The 21,591-nt window shown below is 39.3% G+C and overlaps 1 protein-coding gene across 2 annotated transcripts in view; it reads right to left on the reverse strand.

Annotated features, from left to right (window-relative positions):
- The window catches only part of DRAM1 (DNA damage regulated autophagy modulator 1), a 36,332-nt gene that overhangs the window by 10,047 nt on the left and 4,694 nt on the right, over nt 1-21,591 (reverse strand). For both annotated transcript variants that reach the window (XR_015556373.1, XM_004418025.3), the window contains exons 2-4: nt 12,505-12,572; nt 9,132-9,274; nt 2,194-2,371 (exon numbers count right to left, since the gene is read on the reverse strand). Coding sequence is in view for 1 of the 2 variants with exons in the window: in XM_004418025.3 (XP_004418082.1) it covers nt 2,194-2,371; nt 9,132-9,274; nt 12,505-12,572 (389 nt within the window). In the remaining variant the exon portion in view is untranslated. The remainder of the gene's footprint in view (nt 1-2,193; nt 2,372-9,131; nt 9,275-12,504; nt 12,573-21,591) is intronic.

The following is a 21,591-nucleotide window of genomic DNA, read 5'->3' on the forward strand; positions in this document are numbered from 1 at the left end:
TAAGTTGTGAGATTCAAGGAACTCTCTAGGGCAGCGCCATCCCACAGAAATATAATGCCAGCCACATGTGTCACTTTAAATTTTCTACTGTAGTAGCCACATTTTAAAAACACTAAAAAGAACCAAATGAAATTAACTTTAATAATATATCTCATTTAACCCAATATATCAAAAATATTATCATTTCCACATTTAATAATATAAAGAATTATTAATGAGATATTTTACTTTTATTTTCTTATAAAGTCTTTGAAATCTGGTGTGTGTTTTAATGCAGCACGTTTCCATGTGGACGAGGCACGTTTCAAGCACTCGATGACTACATGTGGCTACTGGCTACCCTATTGGACAGACACCTCAGCTCTAGAAAGATAAGGTGGAGGAGGATAATCCAGCCAGAGAGAAGAGCATGGGGCAAAAGCAGAGAAGAGGAAACAGCCAAGTCTAGGGGAGAAAATGTAAAAATGAGGTTGAAAAAATAGGCAGTCTCAGACCATGTGTCTCAAGCAAAGGAAGCTAGACTCTGTGCTGTTAGTGATTTTGTGGAGGCTTTTGAAAGCTGAGGAAGCCAGGTGCAAGATGGATGGTTTAGCAGGGAGGGCTTAGAAGCCTGATTCTATGACTGCCTCGCTCTATGCCTAGTTTCTTCAGTAGTCAAACGAGGCCATTTCACAGAAATATTATAGTAAGGAGAAACGAGGGCATTTTAAACATGCTTTGAAATCTTTGTAAGGAAATATAAATACCATGCTAACATTTAAGACAAAAGACTTTTTCAAATGGGTGAATCTGTTGAGTTAATTTGATACAGGGACACAACCTGTTTGGTATGGGGATGCTGCCCCTTGGCATGGCTCATAAGCACCCTCTAGAAATGCAAACTATTAGTGTGTGAAACTCCGAGTCCTGAAATGTTTCTTCTGCTAAAATTCTCTCTAATTTTATAATCTAGAAATCTGTCTCCAAAGTTGGAAGCAAGGAAAGGTTTCCTACACTAAGAAACTTTTCTTTTAACACTATAAACATTTCTACCATGAATTTTATAACTAACCCAAGCTAAAAGTTTTAAGGAGATATACTTGAAGAGAAAGCACAAATGTCTTCAAACTATACATAGGACAAGGAAACTGAGAAGGAACTATCTTAGAAGTCAAGGCATATATTTTGTTGTTAAATTTCTCAATACTAGGATTTGGTTCCTCCGTAATTTTGTAACTAAAAATTTCCTTCCCTAGGATGAAAAAAGCAAAACACTCCCAAAACCATACTTAAGCTTCACATTTTGTATAGCTTGTACTTTAAAACAGAAATGCAAAGCTTAATATTTAAAAGTACATGGTGGGTTTTCACTCAAGCTTGCCCACTTTACACCACCACCTAGCCACTAGCAAAATTGCTGCTGATTAAATAGTTCCTGTTTTCCTACAATCTGACAGTAGTCACCATTTTTTAATGACTATGCAGCTTTCTCTCATATGACTGCAGATGGTATTTCGAAAGATGGGGAATTTTCCACCTCTTAAAGATCACAGCTTTTTAATCTTCTTTGTTAAATACATCTAGAAAGAAAGAGAGAAAGAACAAGCTTTCATTTCCTCTAAATCAGAATCTACATGCATGACAAATTCATATTTTCTTTTCACATTGTTGAATTAGAAAAGGAAATGAAATTTCATTTTGCAAATGAAATCAGTGATAAAAAGAAAAGGCTAAGTGTATTTTAATTAACTTAGAAATAAATGATATAGAGCTTTTCAAGACCTCTTAATAAGGGTGAGTAAACCAAACTATTAATCACCTACGTGCGGGGAGATGGGAGAGTCTGGCCTCTGGGGACTCTACAGGGCTATTACTTTAAGGACAATATCAATATTTGCTGTCTTTAACCAAGCACTACAAAGAAAAATAAATATTTGCACATGGCTCCTGAAACCAAGGCTGTGGAAGAAAAGTAAACAGAGACTGAAGGGCTCTGACATTCTTCCGTTCTCCTTTCACACAATTCTTTTCCCCAAAGATTCTTTTGATCCAACCAGACAATGTTGAGATATTTTCTTAATGATTTACACTTTTCTCCCAATTGTTCTTCTGAAGCATGTGGAAACTTGGCTGTTAACATTTGCTTTTTTCATGCTTTTTGGGTGGGGAGGGGAAGTCAAGTTTGTGAGGACACTACAAATGTGAAAAGGATACTGGGGATGACAGCTGCGCAGGAAATGGCAGAGATGGCCAGCCGTACGTGGCACGTGGACAGTCTGTTCCACTGGGGACACGATTTGTAAGAGATGATGGATTGCAGGAGCGTGTACACGACACCGCAGATGAAAGCCAAAAGAGCGCCACCATCGTGGACCACGGGGACAGCTAACTCCTAGAGAGAGAGTCACAAATGTGTGTTACTCCACGTGCGGCCGTCTACATGGAGACCCGAGCATGCGCTCACTCTGGGCTACTCAAAGCCCTCGGTCATCACCGAGGCACCACCATTTCCTGGAAAATGTGGCTGCTTGCAGAAGACTACCAAGAGAAAAGCCTTCCCAACACTGAAGTACCTGCCGAGCACTCGTTGTTCCACAGCAATCTTGGGCACAAGGGAGAAGGACAGAGTGACCTCTACCTTAGAGGTGGGAGAGTGGGGTGTGGTGGGCTTTGGAGTCTCGCTGACCTGGATAAAAAAAATCTCAACTCCACCACTGGGCTCTGTGACCTTAGTTTAAAGATTTTATTTATTTATTTTTCCCCCAAAGCCCCAGTACATAGTTGTCTGTCATAGCTGCACATCCTTCTAGTTGCTGTATGTGGGACGCGGCCTCAGCATGGCTGGAGGAGTGGTGCCTCAGTGCGCACCCGGGATCCGAACCCGGGCCGCCGGCAGCGAAGCGCACGCACTTAACCGCTAAGCCACGGGGCCGGCCCATGTGACCTTAGTTTAAAATCTAAATTTCTGTCTCCGTAAGATGGGCATGATAATTTCTGCCTTGCAGGTTTGTGGTGAAGATTATATGATAAATTTCATATAAAAGTACGTGACTTGCTCCATGAAGGTGCCAAGGGTGGCTTGGGGTTTTCAGGCTCCCTGCTCCCCAATAATCTCTATTTGTCTCTCCCAAGTCCCCCAAATGAACACACAAATCTAAGTAAAAACACTGCTCTTGCGATGCAAAGGCAACTTGAAATCAGGCCCCCAGCCCCACCATCCTCTAACCAGCCACTTCAACCAGAAAGCAGCCCTTATGCCCAGTCTAGGCAGCAAGTCTGGTGTTGACCCCAGACACACTCATAACTAACCAATCAAGGAGACTCACTTTTGACTCCTTTCAAATATGCAACGGGCACCTACCTTCTGGTGTAACAATGATGTCGAGATTGAATAACTGAGTCTCCACTTGAACATGCAAGCTTTGCAAAGGGGCAAGTTAAAGTATTGTCCAAGAGAGCCTGGTTTCGGCCTCCAGCCCCTTCTGGCCCCAACTCACTGTCCATACCCTTTCCTCCAGGACTTTTCTTTGACCTGGGCCACCCAGGCTTCCCCACAATCTCAACGTTCTCCATCCAGACTGTTCACAAATAAACTGATATTAAATCTTAATTCTCCACATGGGAAAAAGAGATTTTAAAAAAAACCTTTTAAAATTATTTTCTAAGGAAATTTATTTCCTGGTATCAAACCTAGGAATATAGCGAAAAATCCATTACTTGATTTGTGTTATATTCAAATACGGCTGCATTAACATTCCACAACATGGCATATCAATTACTCATTTATTAGGTATAGACTCTGTATTCCTAGGATACCTCGCATGGGTGTGTAGATTTAGGGAAGTTATATATGAAAAATAAAGTACATTCAATGACTTTTAAAATGTGTGTAAACCTTTAAGCACTTAAAGAATTAAGAAAAATAACCACTGAAGTGTACATTTCAAAAAGGTTAAGATGGTAAATTTTATGTTGCATGTATTTTACCATAATTAATAATCCAAAGGAAATTAAATCACTGTCTCAAAAGGATATCTGCAACCGCATGATCATTGCAGCATTATTTACAACAGCCAAGACAGGAAAACAACCTAAGTGTCCATCAATGGATGAATGGATAAAGAAAAGGTGGTATATATACCAGTAGAATATTATTCAGCCATAAAAAAGAAGGAAATCTTGCCATTTGCAACAACATGGATGGACCTTGAGGGCGTTATGCTAAGTGAAACAAGTCAGACAGAGAAGGACAAAGACTGTATGATCTCACTTATACATGGAATCTTAAAAACAAAAAAACAACTGAACTCATAGGTTCAAAAAACAGTTTGGTAGTTGACAGAGGTGGGGGGTAGGGGGTGGGGGAAATGAGTGAAGGTGGTCAGAAGGTAAAAACTTCCGGTTATAAGATGTGAGGATGTAATGTACAGCATGGTGACTCTAGTTAACAATACTGTATTGTATATTTGCAAGCTGCTAAGAGTAAATCTTTTTTTTTTTTAATTTTTTGTTTATTGCAGTAACATTGGTTTATGACATTGTAAAAATTTCAGGTGTACATCATTGTACTTCTATTTCTGCATAGATTACATCATGTTCACCACCAAAACATGCTAAGAGTAAATCTTAAAAGTTCTTATCACAAGAAAAAAAAACCTGTACCTATGTGAGGTGATGGATGTTGTGGTGATCATTTCACAATACATACATTTATCAAATCACTACATCGTACATCTTGGACTGACACAATGTGATATGTCAATGATATATCAATAAAACTTGGGGAAAAAGACAGTATTAAACCAAAAATAATAATAAAAGAATTACGAAAAATAAATCCTTTTCACTCCTTGAATGTTAGGCACATTTGGGCAAAGGGAAAATAAACAAATGACAAGGCATCTACTAATGAGTCATTTTCAGGAATAATCTTCTGCAGATTTTGGTGCTTTCCAATCTCCATTTTCTTTTCGCACTATGTAAATCAACATCCTGAATGTACATACTTTGTCTCCTCCCCTAATCCTGTCAGGGAATTTGCTTCCTCCACCCTCACCAATTCAACACATCCTTTAGGATCTTAATCTGCAAACTTGATGGGACCCCCACATTAACCTGACATTAACAGATCAAAAAGCCCTCGATCCAGCAGGAGTTGTATTTCTTATGTGCCTTTTTCACTGTGAAGTACATACTCTCTCATCAAAGATGTCTTCTAGAAGGAAAATGATTCTTAGATCAGACATGAATTTTGGGTAGAGGATAAGATGAAAACCTGGCACCCTTTTTGGATCTCTTTTTTGAAACTCTCTTGTTAATTTAAAAGACAGTAAAAATTGAGAAAACTAGAATATTGAGAGGGTTAAATCTTCGAAAACTTGACTTTTCCAAAATGGAAACTTCTTGAGGGAAAGTAAAGCATTGACAGAGATTGGTGAGGACACACTACCAAGTGGCCATCCCACCCTCCAGTTCAGGAAAGAGAGCGCTCTGTGAACTTCTGATAAATGCAATTGACTCCTACTCAAGAAAAACCACCACCTCTTGCCCTCACTTCTCTAATTCTTCTTGAGGTAACAGCTCAAGTTGGTTTGCTCATGGCACGCTGAAAATGAATTACAGGATATCAAAAGAAGGAAGTTGTAAAGATGTGTTTATGGGAACAATGTCAAGGCAAACACTTTGCTTCCAGGACAGTTAAAGATTCTATTTCTGGTTTTTGTGAAGATGTAATCACTTCATGCAACCCTTACAGAGAACTAAAACTTCAATTATCTAACCATCTAAGTTTTCTTCCTAAAGTCTGCCCTTTGTGGTTTAAAAATGGACAGCTATACCGCGTACAATGTTGAGCTATTCAGAGAAGAATGTGGTAGGGCATCATTTAGTGCATACTCTCCCCCACTGAGCAATTCATATCCATGCTCTACTAGACAAATTATATCATTCCAGGTCTCCCCCTCCCTTGTCATTGTTTTTTTCCATTGTGCTTTCTGATGCTAGCACTGTGAATTGTGTATACGCTTTTTCCTCAGAGAGATTTCCTCATTCTGGCTTTGAGGTCAACTCTTTCCACAGTTTCTGGACAGACGACTTCGATTCAAAGCCCACTTCTGCCTTTCATTACTCATATGATCTTCGGCAAGGTTTAACCTCTCTGGGCCTCCATTTCTCCCTGATAAATGAGGAAAATAATACCACCTATCTTCTAAGGTCGTTATTAGAACTATATGAGTTAAAGCATTGAATGTTTTCATAAATGTCTGTCACATGGAAAATTTTTAATAAATGTTGTTATGAAAACAAAAGGCATACAATCATAAAACGTAATGTCCTAGAGAGTCTCTACCATGTGAGAAGTGTCACATGCAGCCATGCATTGCAGCCTTGTTTGCCTTATTTCGCCAAATGGGGACAACAAGGGAGGAAAGTAAAATGGAGCCTGAAGCAAATTTACTTCACAAAATGCCGCCCATGAAGCTGTGTTCGCTTGCTTGAGGGAGGCTACACGTTTGGCTCTCACGTTTCCAGCTTCCAACATTAACAAGAAAACACTGATAATTATGGTTTTTGTAAGGTCCAAAACCAAAAACGTGTTGGCCCTGAGTTTAGGGCCCATATCCCTGCCCTGCAGGCTGTCCTGAAGATACTGTGTCATAGAAGGAAGGGTGCCTTCCCCCTCACCCCTCACAAGACAGCACTGGGTTTCCCAGAGCATTTTGTGATAATGTCCCTCCCATTGACAGATGGCACCCGCCATGTGCAGTGCAGAAAAGGTGATTCCGCAGGCCCAGGTGGTGCAGGTCAGACAGAGGCCTCTCTGACAATGGCCCGCCTGACTTCATGCAGGAGCCGATGTTAGCGAATGGATGGAAAGCATATGGCACAGGTGGAGGCCTGAGGTTACTCTCCTCCCAGGTCAATACTAGAGTGCAGCACCCCTAGGCTGTGTGCAAACATCTACTTTAGCAGCTGTGAAGGTTGACACCCTTCTGTGACATTAATTACTTTTCTCCAGTGTGTAGAGTTGCTTCAAATAAGGACGGCAGAGTGGCAAGTGCCCAGGGTTGCCTGCTTTCTAGGTGATAACAAACTTCACATCCGACAAACAGCCAGGGACATCTCACGAGTAACTCCCCCAGAATGGATGGTGCTCCTCTAGTTCACTGGATGGTCTCCATTTACAAATGAGACTGAGTTTGAGCATAGCTTTGAGTTATTTTTAAATGGAGATTTATTTCCAGATCTTGCGTAAACAGATTTACCAACAAAACACATTCTATAAGTGTAATAAAAGACTTGAACATAGCAAAGTGATTACGCTAGTGGTCAACAGAGATTTTGCTGTTATTGTATTTTCCTAATTTGTATGAAAATGTAATCCATGTCAGTTGTGTTAATTAAAATAAATTTGAAAGAATAAAATAATAAAAAATTGCACATACTATGTGGTTATACATTTAAGCATTTGTACATATATGCATGTGTATGGGGGCAAAAGACCAGAGGTAAATACATCCCCATTAACTGTTAATTTCTGGGTTATGAAATTATGAGTATATTTTTCTTTTTATACTTCAAATTTTCAAAATATTCTATGAGAAAGAATTACTTTTATAATGAGTTATGATGTTGTTTGTTTGAGGAGGAAGCTCATTTTCCTCATAGGCAAATGAATGGGCCTTGACTCAACCAGAGCTAGTTGCCGTTTTAGGTTTGAAATCAATCTGTTTATTTCATATATATGAAAAGTACATGCTGTGTCCCAAGTTCTCAAAGAGTGAATAGGATCACTATCTTTTACACACCTTGCCCTTAATTCAATAAACTGAAGAGAAGAGGGAAAGAAAAAAGCATCACACAAGATCACCCCACTTCTGGTGGGTAAAAAGTTAAAGGAGGATCCCCTGGGCAGAACCAAAAGTCCTCCTGGAGTAACTTCCTTTCTGCTGGAACAAGGAGACGACAGCGATGGAGAGAGTAGGACCTCTGTAGTGTTAGCTTATAATGATGAATGGATGATGACCGTGATGGCTGCCAAGTACAGACCACTGGTCACTGGACATTGTCCCATTGAATCCTTGCAATAACCCTATGAGGTGAGTACTATTATAATTGGTATTAATTTGAAATACTACAAATATTTTTAAAATATTAAATATTGTCTCTATAGAAAAATATGTCTGCCTTCCTGAAAGAGACCTTGGGATGAATAGGAATCCATAAATTGGAATAAAACAAGTAGGGTTTTTTCAAACACTTGACACAGTAAGAATACATAGAGCAGACTCTGCAGTAGTCAGCATATAAGTTAATTTGCTCCAGTGGGGCCATATTTTGGTTCTGAAACTAATTAACTGAGTAACCCTGAGCAAATTATTTCACCTCCATGTACCTATATCTTCATCTGTGAAAGGAAGAGATCAGATGCCATTCTTTGAATTGAGGTTCAAGTAGGAGAATTGGTAAACGTGCACACACACTCATACACACAAATATTTTCACATTCTTAGTGAAATCATTACAATGGATGACATAGCTCTCCCAACACATTAAACCATATCAATAAGAACATTGAGCAATGCAGAGCCCTTAGCGTGATTTGAAGCAGGCTCTCCCTCATAATCAGGCAAACATGCACCCCATCTGTCCCAAGTATCAGGCAGGACTCATTTTCAAACGATAAAGATTTTCTCCAGGGGGCCAGCCCTGTGGCTTAGCGGTTAAGTGCGCGTGCTCCGCTACTGGTGGCCCGGGTTCGGATCCTGGGCGCGCACCAACTCACTGCTTGTCCGGCCATGCTGAGGCCGCATCCCACATACAGCAACTAAAAGGATGTGCAGCTATGACGTACAACTATCTACTGGGGCTTTGGGGAAAAAAAGGAGGAGGATTAGCAGTAGATGTTAGCTCAGAGCCAGTCTTCCTCAGCAAAAAGAGGAGGATTGGCATGGATGTTAGCTCAGGGCTGATCTTCCTCACAAAAAAAAAAAAAAAGTTTTGTCTCTAAAAAGCAAAGTATCATAATTTTTATAAACTCATCAACTATTTGATAGCTATACTGGTACAATCATGCCTCTTGTGTTCTTGCTTCTCTCCTCCAGACATATTTACTCCACCTCTCCCAGTAACCAAAAAACCTCAGGTCATACCTGAAAATTGGCTACAATGCCCATTCCGATACATCCCACCAATCCAAGAACCAATGACACCAAGTTAAAAACAGGCGTGCTGAAACGGCTGGTTTGATTTTGCTTCTCTACTATTTTATATCTTGTGTACATCGTGGCTGCACCTGAAAAAGAAGGGTACTTTGATGAATTTTTATTATTTGATTTCTTAGAATGAAAAACATGGAGACAGTTTCATATTGCTTTTTTAAAATTTGTACTTTCAGTTTCCTGATTGCAATAGTCTCCCCAATCACCCACCCCAGTCCTTCCTCGTTGCATCTTACCCTCTCCCCAGTGTGATGGGGACACACACATACACACACACACCACCTTGGCTGTTATCCTTTTCACATAAATGCTATTGTACATATGTTGTTCTGTGACTTGCTTTTTTTCATTTAAAAATGTACCTTGGAGATCTTGCCATGTCAGTACGAATAGGTCTACTTCTTGTTTTTAGGGGTCTCATCATGGTATCTGGTGAGATGCCATATTTATTTCATCATTCTCTAATGATAGATTTCCACATTGTTTCTATGTTTTTCCTATTACAAACAATGCTCAATGAATATCCTTGTATATAAATCTTTGGCACACTGTCATGTGTTTCTGAAAGACCAATTCCCAGAAGTAGTATTACTGGGTCAAAAAACCATGCACAATTAAAATGCTGAGAAATATCTCCGAATTGCTCCAAGACTGTAGCAATTTATGCTCCCACCAGAAGAATTTGACAGCAATTCTGCATGCCCTTGCCTTTTTAATTATTGCCAATTTAATGAATGAAAAATGGCAACCTTTTGGCTTCATTTGGATTTATCTGATCATTACTGAGATTGAGCAGCTTTCAGTATGTCCACTGGTCATTTGCATTTCTTCTTCTGAGAATTGCATGTTTATAATTTTTTTCTTATTTTTCTCTTGAGTTTGTCCATTTTTAGTTTGTAATTGCTTTTTACACATTATGTACATTAATTTATTGTCTGCTATAAATATTACAAATTTTCCTCTAGTCTGTTGTCTTTAACTTTGTTTCTCGTATCTTTGATCACCTAGAAGTTGTAATTTTTTTATCTACTCAAATCTGTCAATTCTTTCTTATTTAGCTTCTGGGTTTTGTGTAAGCATAAATAAGCTTTTCCATCCTAAGATTTTTTAAATGTTTTCCTATAATTTAATCCTCTAGTAGCTTTGCTTTTTATGTTAGTTCTTTAATTGCCATTGGTTTTGAGTGGTGTGAGGAGGGTACTAAAGGTATGTTTTTCCAAAGAGCTAATCAATTAATCAACACCATTTAGTGTTTTGGAGAGTAATTTGACAATAAAATGTAATCTCCATGAGAGCAGGGTCCTTGTCTGTCTGTCTGTCTGCTGTTGTGACCCCAGCATTAAGCATAAGCACAGAGCCCATCACAAAGTAGGCACTTAGTAAATGAAGGTTGAATAAATGGATAGCTATCAAAATTTTAGATATGTATTCCCTTTAAGTCAGCAAATTTACCATACAGAAAAACACACATAAAAATGCAAAGATATGTTCAAAAGAATGTTACTTTAGGGGCCGGCCCAGTGGCGTAGCGGTTAAGTACGTGTGCTCCGCTTTGGCGGCCCGGGATTCGCAGGTTCAGATCCCGGGCGCTCACTGATGCACTGCTTGTCAAGCCATGCTGTGGCAGTGTCCCATATAAAATAAAGGAAGACGGGCACGGATGTTAGTCCAGGGCCAATCTTCCTCAGCAAAAAGAGGAGGATTGGCATTGGATGTTAGCTCAGGGCTGATCTTCCTCACACACACAAAAAATGTTACTTTAGTGTGGTAAATTGCAAAATCAGAAATAGCCTGAATGTTTAACAACAGGAACTGATTAAATAAATTATAATACATCCATGAAATGAATATCATGCATAGGTTGAAAAGATAAAGTAGATTTCTGTGTATTGACATAGTGTGATGGCTGTAATATTTTGCTGAATTTTAAAGAGCAGGTTAAAAGCTAATGATTTATCATAGACTATTTTAAACGAAGATATTCATGTTAGATTCTGCCTTGCCTAGAAGCGAAAAACCACATTTATCGCTTGTCAGTGATAAAATAATCTGTCTTCTAAATCTGGACTCTGGGCAAGGATGGTGTAAGAGGGCACTGGGATTGGTTCACTCCTGTTTCTACTTCCCCTTGCTCACCTCCAAAACCTTGGGAAGAGAAGCCAAAAATGGGTGAAGGGGTGAAACTTGCTCTTTACCAAGTAGGATGAACAAATTCCAAAGATGCCAGGTCACTAAGTAGGGTTTCCAGCCTCTCTCCCTTCCCACCCTGCACCAGTAGAGCAGGACAGAAAGTGCTAGTTACATGAGAGGCCCCTGGCAAACATCCAGTTGTTCCATAGGGTAGGGGTTTATGGAAGCGCTAAGAGAAAGAGCCCTGCACTTTATATCTACACACCTGGATCAGCCCAAAGTAGACTTTTTCAGTCATTACATTAACTGGCGCATGAGAGGGTTGTATTCTATTATCTCAGGTGCATTTGAGGAACCAAAAAGAGACATCATACCGGAGTTGGAGACAAACTTCCCTGCTTCTCCTCTCCCCTTTCTCCAACAGGTGAGACAACCCCTTTGTCCGTGGTTCGCAAGCTCTAGTGAGTATCCAAGTCCCCGAGAGAGCTTGTTCACAATGCATATCCATGGGACCCACTCCCAGAGGTTCTGATGGGGTAGATTTGCAGTGTGGCCCCAGAACATGCATTTTAACCAGCACCCCAGATGATTGTCACGTAAGTTGTCTTCAGAACACACTCTGAGAAACATTAGCTTATGCATTAGGTGCTTTGGGTTACACAAATGCATTGGATATAAGTCACAATTTTAAAAATCGAATTACATTTAAAATCTATTTCAAAATCTTGTAGCATATTAACCGATGAAGTGAAGAATAGTTCTATAATGAGGTCACAAATAACTTTGGATTTCTAGTCATTTTAGTTTCTCAAAGTAGTGCAAAATTCTAGTTGCAAAGGCTGTACTTTTAGAAAATTATACACACCAAGAGTGAACCCTAATGTCAACTATACCTTTGGGTGATAATGATGTGTCAAGGTAGGTTCATCAGCTGTAACAAACATACCGTTCTTGGTGGGGGATGTTGATAATGGAGGAGGTTGGGGGCGGCAGGGTGTATACGGGAAATTTCTACCTTTTTGCTCAATTTTTCTGTGAACCTAAAATTGTCCTAAAAAATAAAGTCTGTTAAAAAATAACAATAAAAAATTATACACAAATGGTAAATAACACATTTAACTTCACTTGAGATTGCGAATTTTTCATTTATTTATAATAATTATTGTGTACTTACCAAGAAACGCAGAGAAGTTTATCATAAATCCAAAAATACCACTCTCTGGAGGTGTTGTTCCTGTATCACTGAGAAAGAGAAGAAATTATTAAATTATTAAAAAGGAATTCAGGGGCCAGCCCGGTGGCACAGCAGTTAAGTGCACGCGCTCTGCTTTGGCGGCCCGGGGGTTCACAGGTTCGGATCCTGAGTGCGCACCGACTCACCACTTGTCAAGCCATGCTGTGACATGGAGTCCCATATAAAGTAGAGGAAGATGGGCACAGATGTTAGCCCAGGGCCTATCTTCCTCAGCAAAAAGACGAAGATTGGCATCGGATGTTAGCTTAGGGCTGATCTTCCTTACGCAAAAGAAAAATTTAAAAAAATAATTAAAAAAATAAATAAATAAATAAAATAATAAAGGAATTCAGTTCCGACCTCCGGGCAGGCATGTAATTGGCAAGTTTTATATCGTGTTTCTTCTGGGTGTTCACCACTTTAAATTTCAAAGATTTGGCCTAATTTTGTTCTAAAGTGTTTTTATTTTGGCTCTGAAAAATCTAACATTCATTTTTCTATCATGAGAGATTACGTTTATTTATTTCCACTGTAAAAAGCTAGGAAATGTTTAAAGTGAATGGTGGTGGTGTTTCTCAAATGATCAAGCCCAATAAACTGGATATGTGTTCATTCTTGGTAAAGAATTGAGTGTGAGTACTTTGGAAAAAAATAAACTGGTCTAAAATCACATTTGAAAAATCTACTATTGAGATATTAAATATACATAAACACATCATTTAATTTTTTTTAACAATTTGATTTATGCTGAAAATATGATGATGGGAAGCTGAACAATACTATTGATGCCTATGAGTACTTTATGGAAACAATAGGGTACTGAGGGTATATTAATGGTGATAAATTATACTAACAAAAAAATAGTTTCTATAAAACATTTTTCAGTTGCAGTCTATCAATTAGTTAAATGAGCTGGAAAGTAGTGTTTGACACTGTCTGTTCATACTTTAATGCCAAGGTTTAAATTTTTACATTTTCAAGCTGCTCACATAAAGCAACAGTTTAAAATTGGTGGCAAAAGAGCTCCAAACATGAAACAACTCATACTTGTCTTGAGTGTTTCCACAATTAAAAACAGCTCTGAAATGTAAGTACTATTGAAAAACTGATCATGCTGAAAAGACGCACTTCAAGTGTTTGAAGAATTCCACAAGAAGCCTGTGTGTGCAGAAAGCAGGAGGCTTTAAGTTTTGTGAACACTTAATATCTGAAGAGCAGAAGGCTAATATTCCCCTTGCAACAAAGGCTTCTATTCTCAATTATTTCAATCTCAGTTCACTCCCACCTGTAAGAATCTGAAGGGTTTGGAATTTAATATTACCGTTGCTCCTACAAATAACCGTTTTTCTCACTAAAGGAAGATTGAGGTGGAGAAGGATGCCCAATGTGTGGGATGCCCTTCTGAGCACAACGTGGTGCTGAGTGGGCGAGAGGAAGGGATGGAAACCAGTGATGGGAAGAAGGTAGAGACATCTCCTAGACAAGGACAGCACTTTTGCCAGAAGATTAATTCTCACAGGGAAATCAAGCCTTCTATTCTTGGCCTTGGGGGATAAAAAAGCAGTCACCCAGTGATTCATGCAGGAGTACTAATAACCACATATCTGAGAGCGATCTGCCTGTGCTGGGAAGATGGTTTGCTTGTTTGTGGAGAAAGGGAAGGAAATGGAGGGGTGAGGAGGATATTTAGAAGGACAGGTAGTTGGTGGGACAAAGGTGCTCGAACAGGAGATGAGAAGACAACCAGATTTAGGAACTATCTGTCCACTGCAAACCAAGACATATGTCAAGGGCCCAGATATACAGTCCACATGACATCAAACGTGCGCTCTGAAAGCTCAGAATCTCGGGGTTGTATTTTATTCTTGTTTATCTGTACATTTAAAACTATACAGGCAGAATCAAAAATGCTTTGCAAATAGCTATTCCAAGTGCACTTGTTGAATGAATGACTATCACTACTGGAAAAAAAGAATTGACCTAATAGATACCACTTATTGAGCATTTACTCTGTACCAGACACTGTTAGGTGCTCACTATACATCATCTCATTTCATCCTCACAACCCTGAGGTGGGTCCTATATCAACCTCATTTTACTAAGGAGGAAACTGGGTATTAGAGAGGTTATATAAGTTGTTCATGGTCATAGAGCTTTTAAATAAAGGAATCTATATTCTAATCCAGATGTCTGACTCCTTGGCTTGCCTGCCTCCACTGTGCTCTAACAGCAAGCAAGGAACAAGACAATTAGAACGATTGGGGGTGGGAGTGGAGAACAAACACTGATGTGCTGGCAAATGTTTAACAATTAGCTCTGGAGGGAGCCTGATTTGTACCATAGGTCAATTTCCATGGTGTAAATACTCCCAATATGTCAAAATTCAAGCTACCAAAGTGTAGGTCGCTGAACATGGTGTTAAGAAGAAATGCATACAGTGGGCTCTCAGGAGCACATACCAGCTGGGTCCAGCACGCCATGGGAATGAACCGTGATGGTAATGGGAAGGGATCATCATGCTCTTGTTGTATACCGGGAAGGCGTAAACTAGGCAAGAACTCATAGATTTCAAATGCCATAAATGAATTGTAAACCATCTTTGACAAATATTCACTTCCATGGTAAATCTGACTTTCTTTCAGGATTACTGAGTCTACAACCCCCATCATCAATGCATGAGTACCAATGGCCTATATTCCTACACTTGGCACTACAACATAGGCAGTGTCAATACTACAAAAGTTGGGGAAAATATTAATGCATAACCAATTGTTTGATTAAATGCAAGCATCTTTTAAAATTTTTTTAATTTGGCTCCACAAATAACAATAAAATTTGTCTACCCATCAACAAAATATTTCTGAGACACCTGCTTACTGTGTTGGACACAATCTGGGTCACAAATTCTCCACTCTGTCAGGTTAGAATGGTCAGTTTGTGATTTATTTCCATTAAGTGACAAAGTGGTACCTAATTATATTTGGTGAAATTTTGCTCGAGAATATTTCAAGAAAACTTTCCAAGCAGCAAATGAAAATGTGGACACTTCTAAGAACTTTTAAGAATCATAATGCATGTTATCCCTGAATCCGGCAGAAGCAGTCTTCCCACCCAACTCCCACCACATGATTCTGAATCATGTGGCTTAAGCAGAATGGTTCCAGCCCTGCCCAGTCCCATCCACCTCCTCATTTGCCTCCTTGTAAATGAGGCATTTCCTGTAAACTGCAACGGGGATAGGAACTAATTGTTAATTTGCATGTGGCTTAGATGCTGTTGAGGCTGTTCTGTGTACACAGTCATTTCTAGGGTAGGTTGTGCCTAGGAAATCAGTTTACGTCTACAGTTCTTGTATTTACATTTCTACAAGTTACGTTTACCATGGAAAATTCCAAGTTGTTTATCTAACACCCTTCTCCAAACTAATTTATGTTAAGCCAGTGCATAATCATTTTATGCTCAAAAGAATGAAAACAATACAAAGGAAATATATATGATAATATAAGCTTGCTCAAATGCTATTCTTTAAATCATTGGATACATGTGATTCCATTACTCCGAAGCCTGGAGTCATTGGGGGGACCAAGATGCTAACAAGATGCAAAACTATCTGTGTGTCCAGATCAAGGTTTATTAGATTGCCTTAAAATCCTAAACCCAAGGCTTGGAAGATTAATCAGGACATAGAACCTAAAAACACTTAGTGCACCAGTAGAAGGAGACCATTATTTCCTTTATCTTCACAATATTTAGAAGGAATAAGGATAATAATAAAAAGTCCTTATGTTTTGTTAGAACTTTTAATTGTTAGGGCTAACTTGTTGGTAGCTTCACTTGATGATGATTATTCTAGAGGGTGAGGTACCGTATAGCTATATCAACCATTTTTCAACTTAAAAAGAATTTCCTACTCATCAATGCAAACAAATTGCTCGCTTCTCACACTACCCACATGTGATTTGCCCTCTCTCTATCAATCTGAGTTCCTTCTTTGTTCACTCATACAACAATATTTTTTAAAAATTGTTAAGCACCTCCTAAGAGTTGGGAACTGCGCCAGGTGATAGGGATACAAAGAAGAAAAGATAATTCACTGCCTTCAAAGCTTAATACCTAACAAAAAGTTCAAGGATTCATTGATTCAACACAGAGTTACTAATTGCCTTCTATGTAACAGGCAATTCTGGAGGCATAGTGAATGCAGTGGTAAATAAAAGCAAAAAAGCCCCTCCTCCGTGGAACGTATATTTTTGTGGGTGGCAGTACAAATGAGTGATGAATGCTGTGAAGAAAAGGAAAGCTGGATAAGAGGACAGAGAGAGGTGAGCCACCTACTTGAGACAGGGTAATCTGGGAAGGGTACTTGAACAGAGATCTCAATGAAGTGGAATATTTGGGCCAGGAAAATTACAAGCAGAGGGAACAGCAAAGTCAAAGGCCTTAAAGTGGCAATATGTTAGAAGAACTGCAAGGAAACAGATGTGGCTGAAGGGGAGTGAGCAAGGATGTGTATGTGCATATTGGGGAGGGGTCACGGACAGCCCTAAGCATGACGGGAAGCTGTTGAGGGCTGAAAGCAGGGAAGTGATAAGAAGTTGATCCGTGGCACCGGCCCCATGGCTTAGCGGTTAAGTGCCCGCGCTCCGCTGCTGGCGGCCCAGGTTCGATCCCGGGCGCGCACCGACGCACCGTTTCTCCGGCCATGCTGAGGCCGCTTCCCACATACAGCAACTAGAAGGATGTGCAACTATGACATACAACTAGCTACTGGGGCTTTGGGGGGAAAATAAATAAATAAATAAAATCTTAAAAAGAAAGATGGCTTTCTTTAAAAAAAAAAAAAAGAAGTTGATTGGTGTTTTCAAAGAATGTTGGGGAACAACTGTAGGGGAGCAAGCGTGGGCCAGGGAGACCGTGAGGAAGCTATTTTAGCAGTTTGTCAAGAGATGACAGTGACTCAGACCAGGGTGGTAGTGAAGAGGGAGGTGAAAAGAGGTTAGATTCTGGAAATTTTGAGGCGAATCTCTAGAAACCATCCCTGCTTGGATGACAGCTGCTAATATTACAAAAGAAAAAAAAAATGAACATTTCCTCAGCACTTACACTTGACCAGGCACATCTTACTTGGTCTTCACAACATCATAAGGAAAATACTTATTATCACCATCTTAAAGATGAGGAAACTGAGTCTTAGAAAAGTAACTTGCCCAAGGTCACATAGATGGTAAATGGGCAAGCCAAGCCATGCATCCAGAGCTGTCTAATTTCAATGGATGCAACTTAGGAATTCTTCTTTGCTGTGCTGTATTACTTTTCTTTTTATGATTACATATCATTTCCATGTGAGTTTACAGTATTGTATATCTACAATTGTATATCTATAACCAGGTTCACATCAGCTGTTCCTTCTGGAGCCATTAGTTGTCCTTGGCATACAATAACTCTACAATGCATGTTCTTGATGGACTGAAACACAATTACTGTCAGGTAAAGAGGACTGTTGAGTGGAGCACTCTTCTTTTTTAAGTTGTGTTTAAAAGTTATCAGACCTGCATCAGTCAACTCTTTTGAGCAATACTCTACTGCCTTTTTAAAAGCAGGAATAAGAAAAGAAGAAGAAAAACATTCACAATTTTATTTAATTCAGTGAAAAAAAAGAATTTGATATTATCAAATGACAATTTATTTGATATTTGAAATTTAAATTAAACAGAAGAGAAATTACATATTTACAATTGACTTAGAAGCCAAGCAACACTGCATCCATTCCCTCAATTAAGTTTTGAGCTGCAAAGGTTTGAGATCTTCAATTTTATTATGCTTTTCTTAGAATTAACTAATTTGGGTACTGCTTTCTTGAAGAAAATATTAAACTACAAATTATCATTTCAAAGATGATACTTTTCTAGCTAAAAGTTTTAAATGGCACACCTGCCTTTTTGTCCTTACGACACTGTGGCTTAGAGATACTACGAGGCAATAATCACTGAGCTGTAGACTGAGGTGTCATTAATGTCATGCCAGAATATGTGACTCTACACACACAGATGTCATTATCTGATTATCAGACATCATTATCTGATTATTTATTATCCCGGCCTCCACTGTTATGGTTGGAAGCAAAAGTCACCATTGTCTGAAATTCAATGTAGTTAGTAATCAAGAAAGTTGGTTTAAGCAGGAAGTCACTAAAAACTATATGGATAGGTACACACCACAAACGTACAAATGTACGCACATTCATTTGCCTACCTGTTAATGTAGGCCAAGGCAGCTACACGAGTATCAGTCCACTGTATATCTTCCTGGCATATAAACCACATCTACTCTGAATCATCTCATTTCCGGTTTTGGTTTCTTTAAAATGGAGGGAAAATCTTATAGACACTTTTGAAGCAATTTGAGTGCAGAATCCTAGTTTTTTTTAATCAGTTTTGTAAATCTTTACATTTATCATAACCACTACTAAATAGACAGTAATCTTTTGACAACTGTCTCTTTTGAATCTTTCCAAAGCAGCCAACTGAATTTTCTTAAAAGTTACAATTCTCTTTTTGCACTCATAGATCAATAGTTTATATGTATATTGAGTCAAATCACACAGTTCTAATAAAAAAAATACAACTGGCATAAACACACTTGGGGAAAAAAACAGCTGGCGTTTGCTACACAGCATACAAAGAAACAAGTGAGGGAAGACGGCAAGCAGCCCAGAGAGTGGCCCCCGTTGGAAGAGGTTTTCAGGGACCACTGGCTTCAGTCAGTGAACAGTGGGCCCTCTGTATCTGTGGTTCTGCATCCGTGGAGTCAACCAACCACGGTTGAAAGGCCTGATGGTTGTCTGTGTACTGAACATGTACACAATTTTTTTTCTTGTCATTATTCCCTAAACAATACAGTATAACAACTATTTACATAGCATTTACATTGTATTAGGTATTATAAGTAACCTAGAGATGGTTTAAAGTACATGAGATGTGTGTAGGGGACATGAGATGTCCCATTTTATATAAAGGACTTGAATATTCACAGATTTTGGTATCCACGGGGTCCTGGAACCAATCTCTTGAGGATAGCAAGGGACAACTGTATTTTTCAGAGAATGAGCGTGAGAGCACTGAGAATGAGGTTATCAGTTAACCCAGAAAGTTGGTTAAGTTGAGGCTGGTTAAGAAAACTTCTGCTACATTCACAAATAAACCGATCACTTACAAAATTAGCCCTTGACCAAAATGTCCTTTCCTACTTAACACTGGCATCTATCCAGATGAATGTGGACTGGTCCCTTGACAATACTAACAGAAAATGCTTACAGAGAACTTATTCTGTTCTTAGACCAATGTGTTAATGAGTCCTAAGGGAGTTCATATGTTAATTCATGAGGGAGACGCAATTATTAGCCCATAGAGAAGCAAAGAGAAGTCAAGCAGTTTGTCCAAAGTCCTATAGGTGGGGCAAAAGGTGGAGTTGAATTCTATCCAAAGTTCTCCTGCTACAAAGCTGTTCCCTTATCCACCACACTACGTTCCCTCTCAGTATAATTATCAAATGTTGTAAACATTCAACAATACAAGTCAAATTGACTACAGAGTGAGGTTGCAAGTATAGGGGAGGAAGAGATTTCCTCTACTCACTCTAGGTCCTTCTGGCTGGGCTATGAATTAAATTGACATGAGACAGGATAACAGGAGAAAATTAAACAAGGCTTTATAACATGTCTACATGGGAGAGACCCAGGAAAACTGAGCAACTCGCCAGAATGGCTGAAGCTGCCAGTTTATGCATCATCTTCAGCTAAAGACAAAGGAAGGTGTTGGAGGTAGTGGTTTGGGACTTCAAATGGGAGGAAGGCACTTCACCTGGAAGTGGAAAGGCACATGTTTGGTAGATAAGAATGGGCTTGGCAAGGACCCTCCCAGTCTACAGATACCCAGAGTTATCTATGGTGATGGCCTGTCCTGGGATAGGCCTTTTATCTTAAATTTCTTTCAGGCAGTTAGCGGGGGAGGTCAAAGTTTCTTTCAGAGTCTTTTGTTCTTGAAAATAATCAAGGCAAAGAGACATATTTTGAGGTGGTCAATTCTGATCCTCCACACACATCTTGTAAAACATGGAGAATTTCATGAAGCCAATAGAAATGGTGTTGGAGAACAGCTGGAAACACAACCAGAGTTAATGAACAGTGAACACTGGCAGAATCTGTTAACCATTGAAGAGAAGCTGACAAGATTAATAGAACAGGCATAATAAACAAAACAGGCCCATCTGAGGGAAATTATCTCCGTCAGCATTCAACCAATATTTACTAAGCACCTACTATGTGTCTGGCACTGTCATAAATGCTGGAGATGCAGCAGTGAACAAACCCTAAATCTCTACCCTAATGGAACTTATATTTTGTGTGAGAGACAGACAATCAACAAGATCAATATCCTTACACACAGATTAAGAACACTCATTGGGAAAATTGAAGTCATAAAACATTTCTGAAAAAATGAGCCTCTTCATGTCCTCCTTCAGTAGACAAATGTGAAATCAAGGACTTTACGTCATGCAATCATAAAACTGTATTGGAAAAAGTATGTAACCCTCCCTTAAAAAATCAGCACCTGGGGGTCAGCCTGGTGGCGCAAGTGGTTGGGTGCGTGTGCTCCACTGCGGCGGCCCAGGGTTCACCGGGTTGAATGCCGGGTGCACACCAATGCACCGCCTGTCAAGCCATGCTGTGGCAGCGTCCCATATAAAGTGGAGGAAGACGGGCATGGATGTTAGTCCAGGGCCAGTCTTCCTCAGCAAAAAGAGGAGGATTGGCAGATGTTAGCTCAGGGCCGATCTTCCTCACCAAAAAAAAAAAAAAAAAAAAGTCAGCACCTGAATGATTTTAAGCTTTTTGTTCATTATAAAGATTTTGTCTTTTCATTTTGTTTTGTTCATTTTAAGGAGTGTTCATTATAAGAATTAGCACATAATTGTAATTATAACCTAAATGTTGTGATGTTAACTAAATGAAAGATAAAATAATTTCCC

The sequence above is a fragment of the Ceratotherium simum genome, chromosome 25 (genome assembly GCF_057802395.1).
Source record: "Ceratotherium simum simum isolate JZ-2026a chromosome 25, ASM5780239v1, whole genome shotgun sequence".
NCBI lineage: Eukaryota > Metazoa > Chordata > Mammalia > Perissodactyla > Rhinocerotidae > Ceratotherium > Ceratotherium simum.